This window comes from Nothobranchius furzeri, chromosome 6 (assembly GCF_043380555.1).
Source record: "Nothobranchius furzeri strain GRZ-AD chromosome 6, NfurGRZ-RIMD1, whole genome shotgun sequence".
NCBI classification, from domain to species: Eukaryota; Metazoa; Chordata; class Actinopteri; order Cyprinodontiformes; family Nothobranchiidae; genus Nothobranchius; species Nothobranchius furzeri.
In genome coordinates, this window is record NC_091746.1 from 65,034,016 (window position 1) to 65,058,538 (window position 24,523).

Consider the following 24,523-nt stretch of genomic DNA (forward strand, 5'->3'; position numbering starts at 1 on the left):
TCAATTATATTCCTAATTGGAGGAAACCAAACAAATGACCCCAGTTCAGAATTAAGCTGTTGATTAAGGCCACCTCCACTTCACAATAGTGGTTTTCTCATGACTAAAGACACCATTGTTCAGGAGTTGGACTACACTCGCGGAGATATTTCTGCAAAACAAAAAGTTCTACAATCTGATTTTAGAGAAACACAATCTGGCTCTGAAGCTTAAACAGCAAAGACAACAGAAGTCCTTCATACCTTTAGCACAAATGTCACGTCTGAACCACAAAGTTGAGTCATCCCAGGGCTGGACGCATTCGCTACTAAGAACTCCGAGGCTTTCAGAGCACACATCCATCCTAAAGTTTGGGTTCCTTCATCTGGTCAGAGCTCAGACTAAACACTGCTGCTGTGGCTCCGTTTTCACCGAGCAATGCCAGGAAATTAAAAACGCCCTGTGGTAAATGAGGCCTCCCCACCCTCTGCTCCTGCATTTCCTCTGTACAGACCACCACTTCCTCCTCTAAACAATCACAGCCTTTACATTTGCTAAATTCTCAGCTGCAGAAAGGACACGGACAAAAAAAAATGAAGTGCCACAGTTGGTCTTATCTCACTGTTCATTTTTCAAATCATACATTTGTATTCTGCATGAGGGTCCCAGACGGGCTTACACATGTAGATATGGATATCTACGTTACTCTTGCCAGGAGTAATCCGTACATTTCCTTGTGTTGTTTGTCCCTTCATGTCTTTATTACACAATGGGGCTGCATTTCTTTTGTTGAACACTGTGCATTAATGCTCCCACCCCTCTCAGTACACTCGCTCGTGTGTTACCCACACGTTAGAAGGCATGAACTCACCTGTGAGAGACGGGAGAGGAGAGTGAGGTCGTGGTAACCCCGACGACTGACCGCTTCCAATCAGGCTCTTTCTGTTGCTCGTTCTACAGCTGCAGAAACCACAGAGGCACATTTTAGACGTGAAAAGACAAAATCTATGAAAGTAAACAAATAAAACCCATAAAGCAGAGCATTCTCCAAAGTTAGAAGCAGGATGCAATAATGGCTTTTAAGGAAGGAGTGAAGACGCACTTCAGACCCAGAGCTTCAGCTCGTTAGAAACTGAAGTGTAAAAACCTTCCAGTGTCAACTATAAATCTGGTGAATAAACTTAAAATCCTGTTGAATATGAGACACGATCAGCCGGATTAGCGACAACTATAACCACAACAAGATGGGGGGGGGGGGGGGGGCAGTCTTGGCATGCACAATGATTTTTATTTATAAACTGTCAGATGAGAGCGGTCACTACTGAAGCCAGTGCTCAGGTTTTTACATTCTGGTTGGGTTATGATGAAATTAGGGACGTCCTTGTTAGGACTCATCCGTCCACGGTGCCAGTCAGAGACTTTAAAGATCAAGTATCTGCCAACATAAAGTTTTATTTGCTCTAATCTCATTTACTTTTTATATTCCAGCTGTTTCAGATTAGTCTGACGTCACAGTGACAAAAACGTCTTACAAAACAACGCTGACAACATTTAAACATTAGAAATCAAAGTCAAACGTCTCTAAATAATAAAAACAGGTTAAAGATGAAGAGAATAAAAAATGATAGTACAAGAAGCTGCTGTCCTCTTACGTCTCTGGAGGTTTAACGCTACACACACACACGTGAGTTTTCAGAGCGGGCAGACGGTTTATCTACACGGATCACAGAGATCCTTTTACACAACAGAGGCTTGTAAACACTCCGTTTATCTTGGACGTACCAACGCAAATGTGAATGTTCATTAAAACTATGATTTATAGACACTGATGCCTATAAAAACGTTTCAAACCATGGTTATTAACTAGATTGAGAAAAGGCGACTAACGCAGCTCTACCCAGTGACCTGATCACTTAGCGACTGGTGATTTAAAAAAAGTGAAACTAGCTGAAGCTGAATATTTTGTCTTTAAGGTGTAGTTCACTCGTTTAATCAATACATTTGCAGTGGTCTCTAGTAGGAATGAATGCCTTGTAAGTCAAACTCTGGGGGGAAAAAAGGAAAGGTGCACCATTTCCAGGTACTCCAAGTGAGCCACATCACAGCTGAGCTTCAGACGGCAGGTTCATCTTGCCTCAGACTGTATAACAGCACCACTACTCTACCAGCATCTCGTGCGCAGCTTCAATCCCCTGCTTTCCAGAGGGGTGAAGGAGGCCAAAGGGTAACATATGCCACTTACACACTAGCATCAGCTCCACTCTGCCTCTCCATTATTAAACAAAAGCGGCCTGACCAGTCTTGCTTTTGGAGATTCACCTGTATCCTTCTTTACTGTGTCTGGCATCACTGTGTGTGTGTGTGTGTGTGTGTGTGTGTGTGTGTGTGTGTGTGTGTGTGTGTGTGTGTGTGTGTGTGTGTGTGTGTGTGTGTGTGTGTGTGTGTGTGTGTGTGCTTGCGTGCGTGCGTGCGTGCGTGCGTGCGTGCGTGCGTGCGTCTCACAGCAGTGAGAGAGAAAAATGGCTTCAGCCAGAGGCTTGTGAACTTCACAGCATCCAGAATGATAATGCGATGCGGGAAGCCCCTTCAGGCTGATTCTGCCAATCAGAGGCTCCCTCTAATGGTAGGCATGAATTTAAGCCGGCCAATCAGTGGGCATGTCTGCTCTGTTCAACTCCAGGCAGACCACATTGGTAAGAGGGCTGATGAGATGTCCGGTTGCACATCGGAAGTCTCCTGTGTGGGAATATTTCAGCTATATTAGAAATATTCCCACACAGGAGACTTCAACTGCTTCCTAGGTGGAAATGGAGCAGTCTCGCTGGTTATTGTCACAAACTCTGCTTCTGCTGCCTGCATTCAGTTTCACATTTGTTTTTGTCCATGCGGGTCTCGCTATTGTCTTTTTGTTTTTCATAAGACGCGCTAGAGCCATTTATACGGGGGGTTAAACATGGTTAATCCCTGCAACCCTAGACGTAGGACTGTTGCGTTTTTCAAATCCTAGAGTTTCACCATCTATTTTCTATCAGAGGCTATTGCAGAAGATAGGTGTAGGAGACTATTTTCATGTTCAGCCTGCATGAAAAACTCAGTGATCGATTATAATCAGAAAAAAACATAAAGGGGCTTTTCAGTGAACCCCACCTTTGATCAAACAATAGAAATGGGACTAGGGCATCACAAGATGAAATACAAATAAATCTCTAAGATTCACAGAAGCCATTTCAAATAATCAATGTTTATGAAAATAATAATTAATGAGAATAAAACCAAATTAAACCAAATTAAAATGGATAAAATCAAAAATATTTATGTTTATCTCCATTATTCGTTCTGTTCCTCATTAAGGACCCTAATGTCCTAAATGACATCTATCACTAGATCAGGGTACATCTGTGGTACTTCTGTTGTTAGATCTGATGGCAGCCTTTGACACAGTTGACCAAGCGATTCTACTGGATCGCTTGGAACGATGGGTTGGGATCAAAGGGTCAGCTCTGGATTGGTTTAGATCGTATCTCCACAACAGGACATTCTGCGTTAAACTGGGTGATGTTTTTTCTTCTTGGGAGGGGCTCCGCTGGGGGGTCCCGCAGGGATCGATCCTTGGTCCTCTTTTGTTTGCCATTTATCTGCTACCTCTGGGGTCAATCGTTCGTAAACATGGCCTAGTGTTCCATCTCTATACTGACGATTGCCAGATTTACTCTCCATTGTGTCAGGAGAAAGGTCACTCTATCCAGTCCTTTGTGTCCTGTATTAATGAGGTGAAGTCTTGGCTAATGGCCAACGTTCTGCATCTGAATGAGGGAAAGACAGAGCTCATTGTTTTTCACCCCAATAGCAGGAATGTGGATCGTCATGTTGCTCTTGGGCCTCTTTCCCCATACTCAAAACCAGTTGTGACCAGTTTGGGGGTGAAACTTGATGCTGGACTTAAATTTGATGCTCACATCAACTCTGTGATCCGGTCCGGTTTCTTTCACCTGAGACGCCTTGCTAAAATCAAGCATATGCTGTCAAGAGCCCACCTGGAGAGGGTACTCCATGCCTTTGTAATTTCTAGGCTCGATTACCTGCTCGCTGTCCCTCGTTCTAGGTGTCGTACTCGCGGGGACTGGGCTTTCTCAGTCCTAGCACCGTCACTATGGAACCAGTTGCCACCCTCAGTTAGGCTGTCCCCATCTCTGCCAGTCTTCAAGAGTCACCTAAAAGCCCACCTCCTCTGCTTGGCGTTTCCCAAACATGTTTGAATCTGGCCCTCTTTTATATTGATTTTATCTCACAGTTTTCATTGGTTCACTCTATCCCTTGTTTTACACATTTGTCTTCTACTAGAATGTTTCACCTTTTTTAAATCTGTATTTTGTAATTTGAATTGCTTTTATTTTCTGATTTATTCACTATATTTAACTTTGTACTGTACCATGTTCAGCGCCTTGGGCTTCCTGACAGGGTTGCGGAAGGCGCTTTATAAATAAAGCTTTGATTGATTGATTGATTAAGATCTTTGCAGAAAATGCAAATCAGAAGCTCACTAATGCGACTGAGTGTCACTAATTATAAATGCAGAACAAATACTAGATACGGAGAGCTTTTCCTTTAAATAACCACCTTTTTCTCCGCCTCACTAATACGAAGAGAATGACCAGCCATGTGGTTCCAGAGCCAAAACAAATCCTTCTGATGACAGACTCAAACCGCTACACAGGCAGACTCCAGCCCCTGAGCAAGTACCGGCGCCAACCGTGCCACAAAAACAAATGACATAACATTTTGGTTTAGTCACCAAAAGAAGCAGGTTCTGTGCGGAGCATTCATGCTGTCATATTAACTGCTGTTATACTGCAGGACCGTGATTCACGAGGAGTCACAGTGATCAACAACGCGTGACTCATGAAATAAAAACTGCTTTTAACCTTGAGAGATTTTTGAAAAAATTGAATATTTCTAAGCCGAAGCAGCTCAGCATCCAGTTTATAATTTGATAATGGAAGCCTCCAGAGGTGGAACATGGATTCAAGGTCATGGGCTCAAATCAATGACATGCCGTTACGTAAACTCCTCAGAGACAAACTCATTTCCCACGTGACTTTCTCTAAAATATTCTGCAAAAAAAAAAAAAACCTTTTGTTTCTAGGTGTTTAGGGTTATTTGTTTTAATCTGTACGTGATAAGTGGAAACTCAAAGGTGCCTGGCTGAAGGATGATGGAAACAAGAGAATATTTTACTGAGGGAAACAATACAGAAGGGAAGAGTGCCAGTCAGTCACAGGTACAGCTCCCACATCTGTGTGCTGCAGCAGTGATCAAACACTACAATCAAATTCACACCGTCGACCACTGAGAAGCTGTCTTCATGTGTCTTGATGCTGCTGCAGAGCAGCTGCTGCAGGTACCACTGCAGAGCCCTCAGAGCATCAACGTCACACATGAGCTTCACAATCACCGTTCTGATGTTTTAAATAGTCTGCATTCAAAAGACTCGGTCTGTGATTTAGCACACTGATGGAAATGGTCTTAATAAAACTAACATTTCCATGCTGATGCTAATTATGTTTCCCAGAACTGTGACTTGTTAAAAAGCAAAGAAAATTGTGAATAATACAAACTTTTCTTTTTTGAATTGCACTGAATTGGTGAGCATTAGGGATGTCTGATACTTTTGTTTGCTTGGCACAACTCGTGTAGAAGTAGAAATGTGCCCTTTGTAGTGGGGTTTGTCTGGATTATCTCAGGAAGAACGCGACACAGCTGCTGCTGGAGAGAAAATAAGTATGGTACTTTGTTCCACTGACCAAACTACACTGAAGTAGTTGTCACGTTTTGCACAGATAATGTTTAAAGTGTAAGTATGCATGAAAGGAGGTGTGTGATTATTTATTTGGGAAAGTTGTTCATGACCCCACATATATTTTAGCATCCAAATTTATGAGCAAGTCTATATTGGTATTTCAGATATTGGTGAAAAAAGCGTTGATATTGAACATCCCTACAGAGCATGAATATTTTTAACATGGTGATACAGAGCATGTGATGTAATGACCAACAGTTTAAAAACCAAGTTCACTCGTTTTTTTTCAACACATTTGCAACAGTCTCTAAACCAGGGGTGGGGAACCCTGGTCCATCAAAGGCCACTATCCAGCATATTTTAGTTTCAACTAGGGCTGCAGCTATCAAATATTTTTGTAATCGAGTACTCTATCGAATATTTTATTGATTAATCGAGTACTCTAATAAATAACCATTTTGTGTTTGTAAACCATTATATCAAATAGCATTTTATAAAATATGAAAGACCTCTTGACACGAGAAAGCAATTGCCAGTTATTCTTCAAGTTTTATTCAAAATTAGTTTTCAAAACTTCAGCACTTCAACTTTACTTCACAGTAAACAAATGCGAGCGGCTGCGGCCCAAACAGCACCAGAACCGCTCATGGCGCATGCGCAAACATGGCTCGCCAGCATTTCCCTATTAACCCACGTTCGTTTAAATTTCTACACTTTTTTCTCACATTAACAAGGATTGTCGAGAAAGCATGTTTGTCGTGGTTATGTCTAATTATACTGATCACACAACATTTACTTTCTTTCATTTTCCTCCGTCACTCTCATAAATACCTGTCCTCCTGCAGCAATCCCGAGGGACAACGGACATCAACATCCACACAGTAAAAAGTCCGACGTGTTGTAAAAACTATTTTTAGCACATTTTAAGACCGACGTGTTGCTACCAGATGTACGGTGTGAGCTGAAACTGAGTGCTACAAATGAAAAAGTCGCACAGTGTCCGCAGAATATATAGAAATACAGGCTAAAATGCATTATCTTGTAGAGTCCGCTTGCAGAAGTGACATTTACATGTGGATGTTTCCTGGTCGGGTTGCAGCACGGAGGATGTGGTGTGGTAGGCTAAATCCATTTTACAGTATTTACACTGGACTACGTTTTCTGCCTTACGACGTGAAAAATGGTCCCACACCTTTGACATTTTGTGTCTTTTTCGCACTCCACCGGGGTCCACATTGTCCGCCATGGCTTAAGAGAAAGTTAAGTCACATTCGCTACTCGCGTGTATATTCAGTGCAGTGTGTATGTGTGTCACTTATTTCGGTCCGGGTGAAACATGACCACGGGTGATTGCAAAGCCATGAATTAATTAAACATGAATTACACGAAGCCTCGAGGCAGAGAATTTGACTCGAGGATTTTTTGTACTCGAGGAATCGTTTCAGCCCTAGTTTCAACCCTGTTTCAACACACCTGATTTCAATCAGCAGGTGATTAACAGGCTTCTGCAGAGCCCGATGAGCTGCTGAACAGATGAGTCAACCACTGAATCAGAAGGGTCCGAGCAAAGACATGTGGGATACCGGCCCTCGGGGTTCCCCACGCCTGCTCTAAACGAATGCCTTGTGAGTCAGTCTCTGTGGGGAAAACCGCTCTTGCGCTCCTGTTTCAGGAACTAGAAGTGAGCCAGAAGAGAGGTGTGCAAAAGAGTCTTACTTCCTGGTATTCAGACCTCTGACCTCTGATTGGATAACAGCAAACCAATTTCCCCCTGGAATTAATAAAGTATTTTGGAACTGAACTGAACACAACTCTACCACTGACTCTGCTCTGTAGCATTGATGTTTTATCTCTATAACACAGGCCTGAAGGAGTCCGCCATGTTGTGGAGCTGCTAATACTAACGGTTAGCTTCTACTAGTTGAGACATGCTCTCCTGTTCCCTTGACGCTAAATCAACAATAGCCTTCCCTGTCACGAACCTAGATGGATGAGTCCATGAATGTCGTTTTGCAGTGTAACACAGATATGAGTGGCTTTTCTAATATGACGCGTACTGCACACTAAAAGCAAAAGCGGCACGGTTTACTCGTAACAACTACTGCACTGAAGTACACACCGGGAGAGTCTCAGCAGCAAAGCGGCTTCTCTGCCATGCTCCTCGCTCGACTTGTGAGATCTTATGATCCCTCGAGACTTCAGAGATGACGGCTTGTTTACGCTATCCGCCATTAAACCAAAAAGAAGTAAATCACGTTTGATATTGCTGTTTGATGTCATATTTGATGTTCTTCTCCACTGCCAGGATTAAAGTCATGAAAACACACCGCTGCATTTCTGGAACGATACTGTAAGTAAATAAGCAGTTAGGTCACACGTAAGCTTCACATATATGAAATTCCCTCACTGCAATACTTTTATTTTGAAAATAAAAATTTTGATTTCCTGCCTAGCCCTATGTCATTCGCGGTAATTGATGCATCAAAGCTAGTGGCTCGTGGAAAAAACTAGAACCTGACCCTAACTTTAGCGGTGCGATGCACCGCTTCAGAAACTTGACGCATTGCGGCTGATTTGTTACACTCCGTGGACTATAATGGATTCTATTTGAAGCGGTTCCATTGCGGCGCCGTTCCACTCCACTTTTGCTTCCAGTGTGCAGTAGGGGTGAGTGTCTCCCTGGTAGTATTGTCCATCGATTTTTATGCAATTTGGTGACCAAATCCATAAAAGTTGTCTCATGTTTTACATACTATAGACTCGTGCAAACTAATATCCGGATCAATTTTCTTGGTTAGTAATGGAAAACTTAATATATTAAATAGTGTCATTTGTTTCTGGGTTTTACAATGGTATGGCTAAACCTTCCCGCTTGTTTAATGTAGGATCTGTTCCGGAAGACGATATGTTTATTCAGATTTCATTTATGGCACGTAGGAGCCAACATCTGTCTGAGAGATCCTTTTCCCCCACCAAGTCCAGTTGTTCAGTTTATCCCCCCACTGTTAACACCCTTAGCAAATATTACGGGAGGATTAGAGTATTTCTTGGCAGTATTCATGATGAGAAAATGCAGAAAAACATAAATCTGTAAATCCGCACTAACGGATGAACATGCTTAGGTCACCACTGGTTTGCACGAAAAAGAGAACCGCACATTCACGTTACAAGCTCTGAGCAGCACTTTCTAAATGAAGAAGCAATGTGTGTTTGTTAGCTTTTACAGGTCTCATTAACACCCTCAGACAAGTCATCTGTGGACTTAACGCTTTATTTCAGTTAAGATTTAAAAATATAATTTGGAGAGGTTTGTGTTTCAAACACAAATAATCCAAGATACATTCAATGAAAGGTGACTGATTTAATTTAGTCTGAGAAGGCTTCAATTCTCATTCAAGAAGCTTTCCAAGCTCCTGACGAATCAGAATTCCAACCTTCTGCAGAAATTAGAAATCAAGTTGCCTTTAAGAAAAACTCTATGGTTGCGTGTATATCAGATGACTGAAGGAACAAGGAAAAATCTTTAATATTGATTTCTGACCCAACTCTCCCATTCCATTGACATTAAGGACATGCCTGATTACTGTGATGGCTCTAAAGATAATCTTATCAGATATTCCTGCCATATGTGGTATGTTAAGAGTGCTCTGGTCTGTTTTAAAGCATGTCAGCTCTGATCAGAAATCAAGGATATTAAAAATGTTGGATTGTCTTGGTCTGCCGGTTGAATGTGACGTGCTGCCAATCAGAAAACGAGGCAACAGAGATGCACTGCACACTCCTCCTCCGCCATGTTTGTTCACTCCAAAGTCCTACTTGATCGAGAGGTTTTATGAGATTTCCCATCTGACTGGGGAATGTTCGTGTTTGAAATCTGTTCATGTGTAGTGTGTATTTTTTGATGTGCACCATAACTGGTATATCCACATTTATTTATTATCTCCACATGTGTGGTCTCCATTGTTTTGAAAATCATTTGAAAGGAGTCAGTTGAAGTGGCTCGGGAATCTAGTTATGATGCCTCCTGACAGACTCCCTGGTGAGGATTTCCGGGCACATCCAACTGGGAGGAGACCCACAGGAACACCCGGGACACGCCGGAGGGACTTTGGGTGTTTCCCAATGTCAAGGAACCTTGCCTTGATGTGCTGGGCAAATTTCCAGTAAGTCAACTCATTGTAGCTATTGGGATGATGTCTAAAATGTCTTTTTTTAACCCAAAGCAGTTAGCTATGGTTGGTTAGTTGCTTAGTAGTTGCAGCTTTGGTGGCTAGCAGGTATCAACTTGTTAACATAATTAATTTAACCAATATCAATACAATAAAAAAGTAAAAGGTTTGCCATACATTTATATTTAAACTTATACGTAGGGCTGGGCAATAAATCAAAAATGTATCGTTATCAAAATATCTGACTCTTTATCGAGAATTTTTTCCATGTCAATAAATTTGATAATAAAAAAATGAAAAGGTGTGTGTAGGTTGGCAACGTTCCTGTCCCTTTAAGAAGCTGTACCACCTAGAGCAGGAGTGAGGAAACCTGGTACTCGAGGTCCGGTATCCTGCATATCTTTGCTCCAACACTTCTGATTCAGTGGTTGATTCCCCTGTTCTGCAGCTCATCAAGCTCTGCAGAAGCTTGTTAATCACCTGCTGATTAAAATCAGGTGTGATGATGCAGGGTTGAAACTAAAATACGCGGGATAACGACCCTCAATGGACCAGGGTTCCCCACCCCGACCTAGTCACGTAAAAATGTGACTCAACGTAATACATGTGACAGCCCCTTCTAGTGGACAACTTTTGTTTCTTCGCATACCTGCAGTTATCGTCCATTTATCGTTATCAAGGTGCAATACTCAATGTATTGTGATATTGATTTTAGGCCATATCGCCCAGCCCTACTTAATACGTATAAAATATAACGTTACCTCATGTCTCAACTGACATGACAGCCGCGGTCACGTGATGCAAGTCTGTTCCATTTAACCATTTTCTTTGACCAAGGAAACACTGTGCCCTCGTAAGCTAGACATCGCCTTGCAAGGCCAGGTGCCTTGACTTTAAGAAACACTGTATGTCTGACGGCTGGCCAGGGAACACCTTGGGATTCCCCTGGAGGAGCTGGCCCAAGTGATTGGGGAGAGGAAAGTCTGGGCCTCTCTGATTAGACTGCTGCCCCACGACCTGCTCGGACGGACGGATGGAATGAATTTTAACCAGGCTTAAGTCAAACCTGAACTAACATCTCACCATTACCATCAGAAGATGCTTCATTTTGACAGTTGAAATTTAAAGTCTCATGCAAGGAGCTTTGATTCTAATTTTTTAGAGAGATTTATTTAGTGTCCCATAAACTTCCCCATTGTTGTGCAAAAAATCTAAAGTACCTTCCTCAATCAGGGGAACCCCTCTTCAGACTAACATCCCCATCGTGGTCATTTTACTCAAGTGGTTCCTAACCTCAGCAATCATTAAGAGTGGACACACGACATGAATCATTTATAATAATACGCGGGAGCCAATCGGATCTGGTACACGTGTTCTCAGTGAAAGAGGATCAGATTTAATGAGATCTATTTATGTGCTCTCAATGTGGATTAATGCCACGCCGCCGTCTAATCAAGCCTCTTGTTGCTGCACCCTCTCACCTTTGCTCACACTGCTGCACAGCTGAGAGACTCATGGACGCTGTGAACTCACTACTTTAAGTTACTTTATTATGAGGACCACAACAGGACGGGATCACACAATGGTTGCCTGAGATTCAATAGAGGATGCCGCAAGATGTAGGAACAGCAAACAAGAAGTCCAAGGTGTAGATGATGGAGACAAAGTAGGACAGTGTCCCTTAACGCTTGAAATCATCATTTTATTTCAAACAAACTTACTTCAGTTACTAAAAATATCATCAAGGTGTTTTAAGACACTTTGCACAGAAGAGATGATTTTATTTTTACTGTTCAAAGTGACCCACATTTACAATGAAATCTCAATCTGTCAGAAACCATTTCTTCAGCATCTCTGACTTCTATTTTAAGCTGCAAAGAGAAGCAAAAATAGATGAAACCCTTTTGATTCCCACCACTTTGAATCCAGATAGTCCCACATCCTGATCCTGACCCACGTCAACGAGATGCCACGATTAATCTTTTTTACTCGTGCGAGTTGCACCGTGGCGTCACAGCTGTCAGGTGAGCTGACAACGCGCATCGACACGGAAATTGCTGCGGTGGGCTGACAGACTCAAATTCAAAGTCAAACGTGACACAATGCCCTGTTAAAAGTTGCAGCTCTGGCGTAAAAGCACATCAGCTCATGTCTGTAGCGTTTAGATTCTACATGTGGAGATTTACAGCATTACATGACTTTTTAAAGACTCTGGTTGGTCGACTTTCCACAAATACTCGCCAAATATTTCTTTTAAATATACAGGTAAAGTTTTTTCAAACTGTCGAAATATATTCTAGTTTTTAAGCTCAGAAACACATTAAAAAAAACCTTCATAAATGGACAATATTTTATGTGAGGATGTTCCCCACTGTGAAAATAGGTCAGGATGGGGATTAAAAACAAATATCATTACAGAGACTTTGACCAACACTGCAGCCTCCATCATATATGATTCAACAAGATCAAGTGGCTTAGCTGTAAAGCAGAGTCTTCCCTTTCATGAAACACGAATGATGTTGATGCCTAAATGACAGGGCAGTGAAGGGATTCCTAACATTTGAAACCAAAACACACGTTTTACGGAAGCGAACATAAACTGAAGCAAATAAAATCAGATTAACAAATGCATTTCTACATTCCCACTGTTTACCCAGAGTGGCAACAGTGCAAAGTACACATCCTGTATGAGAACCACGAGCACCTGAACAACAATCAGCAAGCAAATAACAGTAAAGCAAACCGTAAAGAAGAATGCCCATCTTCTGGTTTTTATCATGCTCAATGACCTAGACACAGTACCTCACCATGGAGTTCAGAGCCTTCTAATTATTTATTTAGTTGGAAAAAGCCACTTTGTCAACTAAACTTTATGATGCAGCCATCTCCACAAAACAATAAGCAGTCTTGGAAAACGACACAATACCTTTTAGACCGGCGCAGACGGGCTCCGCTGAAGAACTGTGGCATATTTAAGTTGGATAAAACGGTCCAAGGATTAGAATCTGACATCGTGTCCTCCTCATGCCAGAGAGGGAGATGCAACGGGAGTTTCTGAGGACCCGATGAGAAGCGACGGCAGTCAGGGTTCAGCAGGCTGCGACCCCTGGAGAAGTCCTGACAAGTGCTGTCCTGAGGTCCAAACTTCCTCTGAACAGGCACATCTGCAGCCAGCTGCGGCATAAACGCACAGGCAGGGAGGGCACGTTGTCCTCCTCCGTCCTCAAACAAGCAAAATAAATAAATAATGATCCAAGGAGAGCCCTGAAAGGCGCACGCCGTGTGATCCAGGTCAGGTGTTGACAGCCTCCACTGCAGCTGGGACACGACACCCAACACCAGCTGACTCGTCCCGTCTCACTGCGACTCTGCTGTGTGTCCCAAACACTCACCCGGCTCCGTTTGCTCGACATGCTCGGTATCATGTAACAGGCACATACCACTTCACATCCTGTGAAGGGGGGAGCAGTCCTGCATCTTTAACATAAGATGCAGAGAAACGTTTTCGCGAAAGCTTCGCTCAAAGTCCAGCGGGTCGGCGCTTACAGCCGGAGTTCAAAAGGAAAATGTTTGTTACTTTGATAGTTGATATGAGGAGAGCCACGCCTTTCAACCCTTTTCTGTTCGACTTCCTAAACGGCTGAAACTAAACAAGACTGATTAGAGTTTTCTGTTTAAGGCCAAACAAACCTTCACTAAACTAAAAGAAAACTAAGTTTAGGAGCAGCACTCATGACTAATGAATCAGCTTAGTGGGTTCAGAGGTGAACTTGGCTTTCAGGTGTTTGTGAGTGACTAAGGTCAGCTGATCACAACAGACGGAGGGGGGGGGGGGGAATCCTAAAGTGACCTTTGTAGCAAAAAATTCACTAAATAAAAACCTTTCTTTAAACAAATAAACATTTACAAGTTTTTCACAGATAAGTTGTGAACCAAAGCATTGATCATACTTGTGAAGGACTATTATTTAATCCTGCAAAGGCCTCAGAGCTTCAATAAGACTACCGAGATTTCTTTAATGTCCAGAGAGCGACATTACGGTCACCACAGTTTTGATAAAATTACAATTCTTCTGATCGTGGATACAAGCGGCCAAAACGAATTTTCTCTGCCGAGTGGCTGGGCCTCTCTCACCTGACCAGGGAACGTCTTGAGATTCCCTCGGAGGAGCTGGCCCAAGCAGCTGGGGAGAGGGAAGTCTGGGCCTCTCAACTTAGGCTGCTGCCCCCGCGACCCGACTCCGGATAAGCGGAAAAAAATGGATGGATGGAGATTCTTCTGATAATTTAGTCAAGTAAATATCATCTCTCATTTCACAGATGTGAAACACCTGCTAAATCATTATGTTTGCAGAGGTCTCTATTAGGAATGAATGCCTTGTAAGTCGTACTCTGGGTAAAAAAAGACATGGTGCACACGTTTAAGGAAGTAGAAACGAGCTACAGCAGAGGAGAGCTTCAAATGGCAAGATTTGGAGTAGGACTGCACGATATTAGGAAAACCTGCGATATTCGATATCAGTGCTTAATATTGCGATATCGATATTACTCACGATAAATGAACAAATACTAAAGTATGCAGTGTCAATGTTGTCTGGCGTGTGACGTCTGCTCTGGGTTCAAAGCAAACAAAAACTAATGCATGAATTCCATTACAACATAACATTTTTATTGCAAAAATATGCAGCTGCACCTGCTACTGTAGCAGCAAAACAACAAACTGCATGCATGCAGTTTCTCAGTGACTTTAAAACATCACCTCCACCATAAAACTTTTTCTGATGCTCCAAATACAGAAAAACATCCCTTACCAGGGTTTTTGAATAAAAAAAATCAGAAAATAAGTTTAAATGTTAAATAATAGTTAACATCACTTACATGCAACAGCAAATTCTCTCATTGCTACGGAGCATTTTCTCACTTATGTGGTTATGATATAAGGCTGTTGCTGTAATTGGGAAGTGAACTGTGCTGGGCCAAACTAGGAGAATATTAAGATTTTCTGAGGGAAAGAGAAAAACAATTGTCTACCTTTCAGAAGAGGAACTGGCAAAGAAACTACATGGAAAATATGTGAAAACGTTTGTTTTTAACCCCAAATTGAACAAGTTTACCTAGATCTTAAAAAGCAGCTCAGATGATGAAACTGCAACTATGATTCTGATAACAAGCTAACAAATTGAACTAGCTGCTCTAAGACAACTGGCTAGCAGAGCTTCTGACTGACAGTTTATGTGCAGCAGCAAATCAACTATCCTGATTAACAAGGTTATAAAAGCTCTTAAATGAAAAATCACTTTGATGTGTGGGGGAACTTTTCCAGGCTCTCTTTAGCAGGGTGGGACTGGGAGGAGAGTGCTGTAGCCTTTTAGCTGGAAGCTAACCGGAGCCTGGGGCTAACGTCACCACCCGGTGGAACACTAGCGACATGAAGGTGGGTTGGTTCACCGGCACGTGTCGGAGTCAGCCCGGTTACTATCAGCTGCTTAACGACACCGAGCGGACTCACGTTCACGGAAAAATACCTTCTCTGTTTTTGCTTCTGTTTTGCTTTTCAATTTAAAACTGAAACAAAATGTAAAAGGATAAAATTGTTTATTTGAAAATTGAGCAAAAAACATTTTTAGGCAGAAAAAGAACTAGCCAACCTTATTAAATACAAATATTTGTCTTTGCTCTGCAACCACAGATCTGCTGACAAAGCAAACTTTAAGCCACTAACTACAGCTCAGATCTGGTTAGATCTGGTTTGTAGCCTCACCAGAAAAAGGACAATGCCAGTATGAAAGATGGATGGATGGATGGAGACCTTAATAATCTTCCAAAGTCAGGTGCTAGCATGTAGATTTTCATACGCTTCTTCTGTTTAACCAGTTTTGAAGAATTTGGTGGAGGTGGCTCAAACATTGAGAGCTTTACTTAGGATGTGAGTATAGTAAGCCCTGAAGACCCTCAGGATGCTGCAGATAACTAATCACTTGCCTGGAAGGACTTCACAAGCTCGAGAAAAAGAGACAGAAACCAAAATGAACAAAGGAAAAGCACCAGTATACCTGGCACATAACCACTGGCTCCACTTCCATGTGCCTCTTCTGCACTAAAGTGCCATCAGAGGTCATTTTTGGCAGTGGAAAGCCTGAGTTTGCGTCCTCTCAGAGAGGCTCTGCCTGTCTCCCTGCAGGCTGATGTGACAGCCTTCACTCTAATTATGGCTCTGTCCCGTTTCTGTGCTCCACATAAGGAGCGACAGCTACGACGGTTCAAAGTCAAACCTGCAGAAGGCAGCATGAAAGGAGTGCAGGGGAAATGCGTGCAAACTAACAACTGTTTACATACTAATAGTTGATAAATGTGTTGTTTGTTTTTTCCTGGGCGAGTGTTCAACATCCAGTGGTAGGATTTATTTGTGCTGGCTTACAGTTTCCTTTTTTCTCTTTTACTCTGGGATTCAGCTTTTTTACCAATTGCTACACCTCCAACTTTCAGCGATAATGAGACCATGACACTAGCAAGTGCAGAACATCAACAGAGCCAGGGCAGACTCAGATGATGCTCCACAGCTGTGAGGGTTTATTAAGAAAAATCTGCAGAGTACAGCTGACTCTAGCACCTCCGGAACTGTAAATATATCCAAATATTCCTGCAACAAAAAGGTACTCAACCTTTTGTGCCTAAGCTGGATTCTGTACCAACTGCTCATTAAAAGTGATATATGAGCACGTTTGCCTACAGATAACAGACAGATGTCGTTTCTGTGTCGTTGTTGAGTCCACTTGTCTCTCACTGTTCAGGCTCTTACTTTGGTCACCATCAGGTGTGTGAGACTGGATCCACTTCAAGGACCAGATCTTCACCAAACTGATGTTCATCAGAGCCGCTGTAACGGAGCTGTACTCAGGTCAGGTGTCACATGACCTGATCTGGGTGAAGGTGGGGACAATCATCTCGTTAGTAAGTCCTTGTGTCAGGGGTGTCCCAACTTTTCAAGGTCAGGGCCAAAATCCGCACGTTCCAAGTCCTCCCTGGCCACAAAAATAGGATTTTTAGCTTTCTTAAAAAGTGGAAAAATATTTTATGGTGACTTCTTTTCCTTGTCTGGTCATAAGGCGTGTTTCCGAGTCAGACCTTCGTCGAATACGCATGTCTCCATTGAAGCGGGCCCATCAGGACCATTCTGGGTAATTTCAGGAACCAAACTCCTACCTAGAAAAGACTCGGTAGAGTTGCTGGGTAGGACTCGTGGTTAACTCATGCTGATTGGTTGTGACTCGGTGGGAAATTATATTTGTAAAGTTGGAAGAGCTGCTGGAAAAGCAGAATGGATGGTAAATGAAATGAGCAGTGTTGGTGCCACTTTATATTTGCAGCTATTTAGGGCCGTTACGATAATTATACCGACTTAACTTTTAAAAGCAGTTCTTAAAAATACCTGCTTAGGAACCGGAGTTCAAAACCTCCAATTAGACTCTTTGTTACGGAGTTATTTATAGAACGTCACTCCGTCATTAACAGTTGTTCTTCTGTGAAGCAAAGAGCAGCTGTCTTTGTTCCTACACTGCGCGACTAACAATGAGAAAACCTGCAGACTGAACAGGGCTCTTCAACCCATCTGTGTGCACTGGTACACATGACAGAAGATTATATTTAATAATCCTAATGAAGGAAAAACACCTCTACCGTCATGGGTGCTGCTGACTCATTTTAATGGCTGCTCCACTCGACTCTATGTGGAACAAGAGGAGAGCAAGGGTGAGAGGAGGGCGTTAGAGGTGCTGAAAAAAATCGATTCAAGTCTGAATCGGAATATTCTTATTTATAACGATTCAGAATCGATTCACAAAGGTTCAGAATCGATTCCAAGAACTCAAATATCCATGTTACAGGTTTGAGATGCACTTTTTTGATCTTTGTTAGGAGAGTCAGTACTTCGTTTACTTTTGTGGTCCCATAAATTGAGATGATTTATGTTTGAATCTGCTGATGAGAGGGCACTTGAATGTAATTTTTTCCATACTCAGAAATTTGAGATATTCTCAAATTTATTTTCTAAGTTTATAAATGAGTACTCAGGATTACTCGTGTAACTTGTTTCTACACATACTTGAAAAGTATTTGACCATATTACTTTCAAATCTACTGTTAGGTAACTACAGATTTGTTATATGTTACAAGGTAAGCAAAAATAAATGTTGCCTTTTGGTCAAAAGATTGTTTCTGTTTACAGTTTTAGAATCACTTTAGTTTACATTGTAAATTTGCATTTTTGGAGCATGACCAGTTTAAAGTCAAATAAAAATGTCCCATAGCTTTAACTAACTTGAACAACAAAGTAGTTCATCCTGGAGCTGACACTCTTTGTTAATACTGATTGTGAATCGATTTAAATTGGGAAATCGAGAATAGATTCTGAATCGAATCGGCACCCCAAGAATCGGAATCGAATCAAATCGTGAGTTGCTCTAAGATTCACATCCCTAGTGGGCGTCGCATGCTTTTCATTCAGACCGCACATTCTCAACTTCTGCAGTTCTGAATGGATCGAAAGAAAGAATAAAAACAAACACCACAGCCGATTCCTGCTACTTTAGTGCTTCAGACAGACTTCAGACCTCTGCATCTGTACCGTTCAGTAAGAACATGCAGATGTCTAATGCAGATTGAGCTAGCAGAGGAGATTTGTCAGATAAGTCTGACATAGGAGGTTGGGGAAAATGTGTAAAGGATTGCAAAAAAAATGTTGACCACAGTATCTACCAGTGGTGCTGGGCCTAATTTGACCTAAAATATAATAAACATTCAAATCCACTATTAAAAAATCCAAACTGTATAGAAAATGTTGCGTGGAAGTGGCCACTCTGCTTTTGTTTCTGCATCAGGTTGTCATCTAAGGCAGAGCGTTTCTGCAGCCAATCATAATTTTTCCAGCTCTGTTGCTAGGGAAACAGTAGAATCACATATCCTCTGTGATTGGTTGGCTCGGTAAATTTTACAGCAGACATCGCTGCATTAAAATAAAGCTTAAATCAACCAATCATGTTTCCCCCTTGGTCCATTAAACATTTTGACGAGTTCAACCCAAGGTGTCTCTCAGTTAGCCCTTTGTGGGCAGCAGTAGCTTAGTAGGTAGAGCGGGTTGTCGAGTAATCCGAGGGTTGTAGGATCAATCCCGCCAGAGAATTTTGCTGTAGTGTCCTTGGGCAATACACTAAACCCACCTTGCTTTCTGGTGGTGGTGGAAGGGACCAGTCTCGGCTGTGTCAGTGTACCACAGGGCAGCTGCGGCTACATTGTAGGCCATCACCATCAATGTGTGAATGTGTGTGCGAATGAATGAATGACACACTGCCATGTAAAGCACGTTGGAGTCCTCTGACTCTAAAAGGCACTATATAAGAGAGGGTCATTTATCATTTACTGCGCTCACAGTAAAATTTTCAAGACCAAATTTACTTGTTTTTTCAATAAATTAATAAAATATAGAATGATACAAATGAATGCCCTGAGATTCATTTATGTGGGGGGGAAAGCTCTCGCGCTCCCGTTTCAGGAACAGGAAGTGAGTCAGGAGAAGTGAAATGAAGACGGCAGATTTTGGAGTCCTATTTCTTCATATTTGGACACGTCGCCTCTGATTGGACAACAGCAACACGAGTCTACCACTGGCTCTGTTTGCTCTGCAACGTTGATGTTTTTTCTTCACAAATGACGCAACCCTGAATGACTTCTGCTGTGTGGTGGAGTCGCTAATGCTAACGGTTAGCTTCTACTACAGATGCTCTCTCCTGGATGCTAAATCAACAACAGCCTTCCCCGTTGCGAGCCAAGATGAGCACGTCCATGAATGCTAACTTGACCCTATGATGTGCAAATGTCACTGGCTTTTGTATGTCTGAGTGTTTCCCCGTCTGTCTATCGACGGCTAATGTAGGAAATAGGGGCAGAAGACTATTTTCATGTTTAGCCTACATGATAAACTCATTATGACTGAAAAGATTTAGAAAATAAGTCAAAACGTTTTTCGGTGAAATACATTTTTAAGCAAAAGTTGGATTGATTTGATTAAGGAGACTCAAAAGAGTTTAGTAAAAAGAACTGGTACCTGTGGATCACAAGCTGGATTGATGAGCTACTTAAGGATATTTTTAGCTTTTTTTATGCAGACTTTTGTACTGAAATCCTCTGCAAAGGCTTGGTTCAGAAGAGTAAGATGATGAACCTCATTATCAATTAATGAGTCTTCAGGCAAATGAGTAATCTGGCCAGCTGTTCAGGTGTTTTTCATCTGCAGAAGTACGCCAGCACACCGAGCATCGTGACGACTGGACAAACGTGTTTGCAGCTCCTCACAAATGCATAAAAAAGTTCATCTGAGACACGAGGACAACTAATAATCAAACACAAGCTGATATATAAGCAGTAAGCTCAGTTATGAAACATAACTAGCTTTTATCATCGCCAGTGCTCGTCATTCCTCCATGAATCAAGCTGGGATTCAGACAGATTGAGACCATTCCTCACTTTGATGCATCGCAAACAGCACAAATCCTACTTAGCACATGAAAGAGGAGCAAAATCTCCAAACAGACTGGGGCAAGATGGAGGGGGGTGGCATTATCCACATTACATAAGCTCCATGTCCTCTTTTAGTGTCATCTTAGTGGCAGATGATTTTTTTGGAGGGCAAACTGCAGACTTGGCTTTAACATTGAAATGTATGAACACAAGAATGGCTCAAACGTGCACCGCTGAGCCATTTAGAATAAAAACACTCATGGCTGAAGAACGTTCGCTTACCTCCAGAAATGAAACGCGTGCAGCGGGCTGCACGGGCTGCAAGGGCTAGTGGGAGTGGGGCTCAAGCTTCGGGGGGTGAGGCTGCAAGTTAAATGGAGTGAAGTGAATAGTTGGTTTAGAGTCAAACACAGAAAAGCCCCCCCACCCCCCTTCAGAGCCCCGACGCGTGTCCAGATGAAGACAGCAGCATCATGACGACTAAACGATCCCGTCAGATGGATCTAATTGTGTTTGAGGAGCAGGTTCTCGAGGCATTTGTCTGGTTCTGCAGCGTTTGTTTGACATTGAGCCTGTGAAGCGTGCCAGATTCAAATAACAAGGCAATAAAAGAGCAGCAGCTGAAAGGCTCAAAATCATAAAAGGAGTCACAGATTAACTAAAGGCTGTAAACAGGCTGTTGATCTGGTACATGATGTCATGTGTTGAGTCTGTTTTCGGTCAGACGGCCAGCAGTCGCTCTGCAGAGCGTTAGGTCACGCAAAGGTGAGTTACTTCTACTGCAGCGGCTTTCAAACCCATTCATTAAATATGAGTGAGCTGTGGAAATACTTCTAAATAAAACTAAAATATTGTCTCAAAATACAATAATATGACTGATCAACATTTATGTTAAATGGTTCGTATGTTATGGCTAAAGCTAGACGTCAGCTACTCTGATGTCTCGGTGACAAAACTAATAAGCATCAGATCTTCATACTGCATCACCATAAAAACGCTACTCTCCCAAGTCCTGCATGGGTGAACTATAGAAAATAAGAGGATTTTAAGAATTTTCATGACCCCTCTTATTTTCATTTTGCCACCTGCATCCATAATCAGGTACAGAGAAGCAACATCAATTGTTTTATTAATAAAGAGCTGTTGGAAATTTTAGAAGAAAGAAAGATCTCTGGTGTGTTACTTCCATAAAATAAAAGACTAAAGTCTAAATCAGCAAGTGCTTTAGGATTAGAGGGTACTTAAATATGAAATATCAGGCTACTTATTTAAACCATAAGTATTTGGCCTAAATCTGCATAGAAATAGCATCATTCATAGACCCAATTGGCTCCGTTACGAAATTTTAATCCTCAAACACAAAGAACCATGACAAATGTCTCGCTGACCCAAATAGAACACGTAACTAGTGATGAAAACCAACGTTTGGGATCAGACATGCATGGAAAACACACGTCTTTCTGTGACTCTCACCTTTATGATCACATCCGGCAGAAACTGCCACAACACTCCCTACGTGGTGTGTGTGCTCTTTTCTTACATGTGCGTCGTTTGTGTCACTCACTTAAAATCCAGCCACTCCTTTGTGTTATTTCTCTAGCTCACACACACACACACACACACACACACACACACACACACCTAAAGTGTAAACACATGCAGACTCAGACACACACAAACAAGATGCTGTTGCTGAGGTGTGGAGGTCTTGACTTAGACTTCCTGCTGCAGATGCTGCTGCTGCTAATGCTAACAGAGCCCAGAGCATGAGGCAACAGTGATAGACGGCAACACACATGACACAGACGGATGAAGCGACACGCTGCAGCGGAGCTGCCTCCCCAGCAGGATAACAGAGGAAAATACTCACTCCAACGTCAGCCCTGGAATTCTCAGTCTTTCCCGCTGGGCTTTCATGGCTGAACCGTGCTCGTTTGCTCTATTGTGGTCATGATATGCATTCCCTCTGCCTGCACGCAGCCCCCCTCCTGCACCGACAAAGAGCCAAACCCAGCCACCACAGGGTGATGAGTCAGATTGGTTCTCCTTCCCCGGCTCAGAGGGAGGAAGAGGCTGAATTTAAGAAGGGGGAGAGCACGGTCCTTGTTTTGGTCTTTCCACGTTCCACCTTGAAGCTGTCAAATGAGATCTTCAAATGCTAGCGGAGGGCAAGGAGGCAGGACAATACCCCTTCTCCCCTCCCCTAAAACACGCCCGCCCCCCCCCCCCCCGCTCCTTCAAACGCATGACCCCCACCGCCACAGCCCCTCCACCAGCTGGCGACTCGCTACAGAGCAGAAATTCATGAACCTGGTCTATGTGCAGTCACCTTGACACCCGCCAACATGGTGCACTCTCGCTACAAAACAAAGCAACCACAAGCACGGAGATGATGTCATCTGAGAGGAAAGCACACTGCACCACAAACTACATCCGCCAGCGGAGGGGAAGACGCCAAAACAAACAAATCCTATGAGGCGGTTGTTCTAAAACATTTTATTATAAAGAACCTGTTATTAGTGAATCTGAAGTTTCCTGTTCAACACAATTCAGTTATGATTGTTTTGGATTAAAGAAATAAGTGAAGATTTAAGTTAAAGTCATGCGACTTAACTGAAAATAACTCTTGGGGTGTCGACATTTGTCCTTCGGAGCTCCTGGCTGTGTTTTAAAATCCTCACTGTAGCTCACAGGTGATTCACTTAGCGTTATGTTGAGGCTTTATGAAGATTCGTTGCTCAGAAAAAAACATTTTAAAGTAAGAAAAAATAAATCATTTTTACTCATTTACTTTATCATACTCCTGATTACGTTAAAGAAATGTTCACGTTAGAAGATAGTTTACATCATTTAAAATGAGTTTCTGCTGAGGAGTTATGATCAGCCTGAGTTTGAGGAAACAGATTAGTTCTGAACTAAATTGTAATAGTTTATAAAAATGTAAAATATTTTGGATGGGAACAATCCTCTTTCTACAGACCCAACCTCTGACACGTCTAGTTTAAAGGTCAGACTTGGTCTCCATTTCTGCCAACAGAAGCAGTCATTCATCAACACTTTCTTCTTAACTGCTTAGTGCTCTGCAGGGTAGCTAGGCGCTGGTGCCAATCTCCAGTAATCATCAGGCGAAAGGCGAGGGCATTCTGGGGATGCAAATAAATTCTGCTCGTTTTCTCAGGAAAATGTTGTTGCATTTAAAGAATTCCCAGAAAAACTGGTTTCATTTAAAACTGGAACCTGTTCTTTGAGCCTCTATACAGTTTATGAAACTTTGTTGGGGCTCAAAATGACCCAGGAGCCCAGAAAATACAACCCCATAATAATTCCCAACAATGGAAAAACCAGTTTCCTCTGCTCACTTGACCCGGATGTGAATATTAAATAGGGCCCGACCGATATATCGGCCGGCCGATATTATCGGCCGATATAGGGGTCATTAACTCTATCGGCTATCGGCCAAAAAGACGGCCGATATGGCCAATATAGCGCTACCTATCCAGCAGATGGCGCCAGCTTTATGAACTCATGTTGTGGGCTCCACTCCTCGGGGGGTGGAGCCACCATCACAGCACACATGCAGCGGAGCAGCGGAGTCAAGCAGAGACGAGACGGTGATGAGGAAGTAGGAGGTAAGTCTTCAGTTTTAAGCATATTTTTTGTGTCAGTGGTAAGTTGAACGGTAAAATAAGCAATGACAAAAGTATGTTTCCCCTCAACATGCTTCCTAAGTTTATTGTGTGCCTCGTGGCCTCGTATTGAAAAGTTAACCTGAAAAAATAAAATAAATACTGCCGCAGCATTACGCTCTATGCAGAGCTCACGCTGTTTCCCCTTTAGTCATGCAGGGCAGTAAGTAAGTAAAATTGGCCTTATTCTGGTAGACATTCTGGAATATTCTCAGACAATTTCCTCCGCTCTTTTTCAGCAGTCTTTTCAAATTCACGCGGTTCGGTTCACCCGCGGCTCGCGAAAAAAATAGTGCAGACGCCGAAACTCGCTGCACGGTGCGGGCGGAGCGTGCAGCGCTTCGGCGGCCCATGTGGCCTATAGAATAGGATAACAAGGGC

At 42.5% G+C, this 24,523-nt stretch overlaps 2 protein-coding genes across 12 annotated transcripts in view; one reads left to right on the forward strand and one right to left on the reverse strand.

Annotated features, from left to right (window-relative positions):
- LOC139070353 (uncharacterized) overlaps nucleotides 1-24,523 on the forward strand; it is a 275,750-nt gene that overhangs the window by 175,270 nt on the left and 75,957 nt on the right. The window lies entirely within an intron of this gene.
- mast4 (microtubule associated serine/threonine kinase family member 4) overlaps nucleotides 1-24,523 on the reverse strand; it is a 143,746-nt gene that overhangs the window by 32,369 nt on the left and 86,854 nt on the right. For 5 of the 11 annotated variants that reach the window (XM_070552444.1, XM_070552443.1, XM_070552442.1 and 2 more), the window contains 2 exons: nucleotides 20,739-20,819; nucleotides 851-939 (listed from right to left, as the gene is read on the reverse strand). In XM_070552444.1, the coding sequence (XP_070408545.1) occupies nucleotides 851-939; nucleotides 20,739-20,819 (170 nt within the window). Of the gene's footprint in view, nucleotides 1-850; nucleotides 940-12,871; nucleotides 13,305-20,738; nucleotides 20,820-22,326; nucleotides 22,589-24,523 lie in introns of those variants that run through there. The other 6 variants (XM_070552446.1, XM_070552445.1, XM_054744549.2 and 3 more) reach the window with 3 other exon arrangements.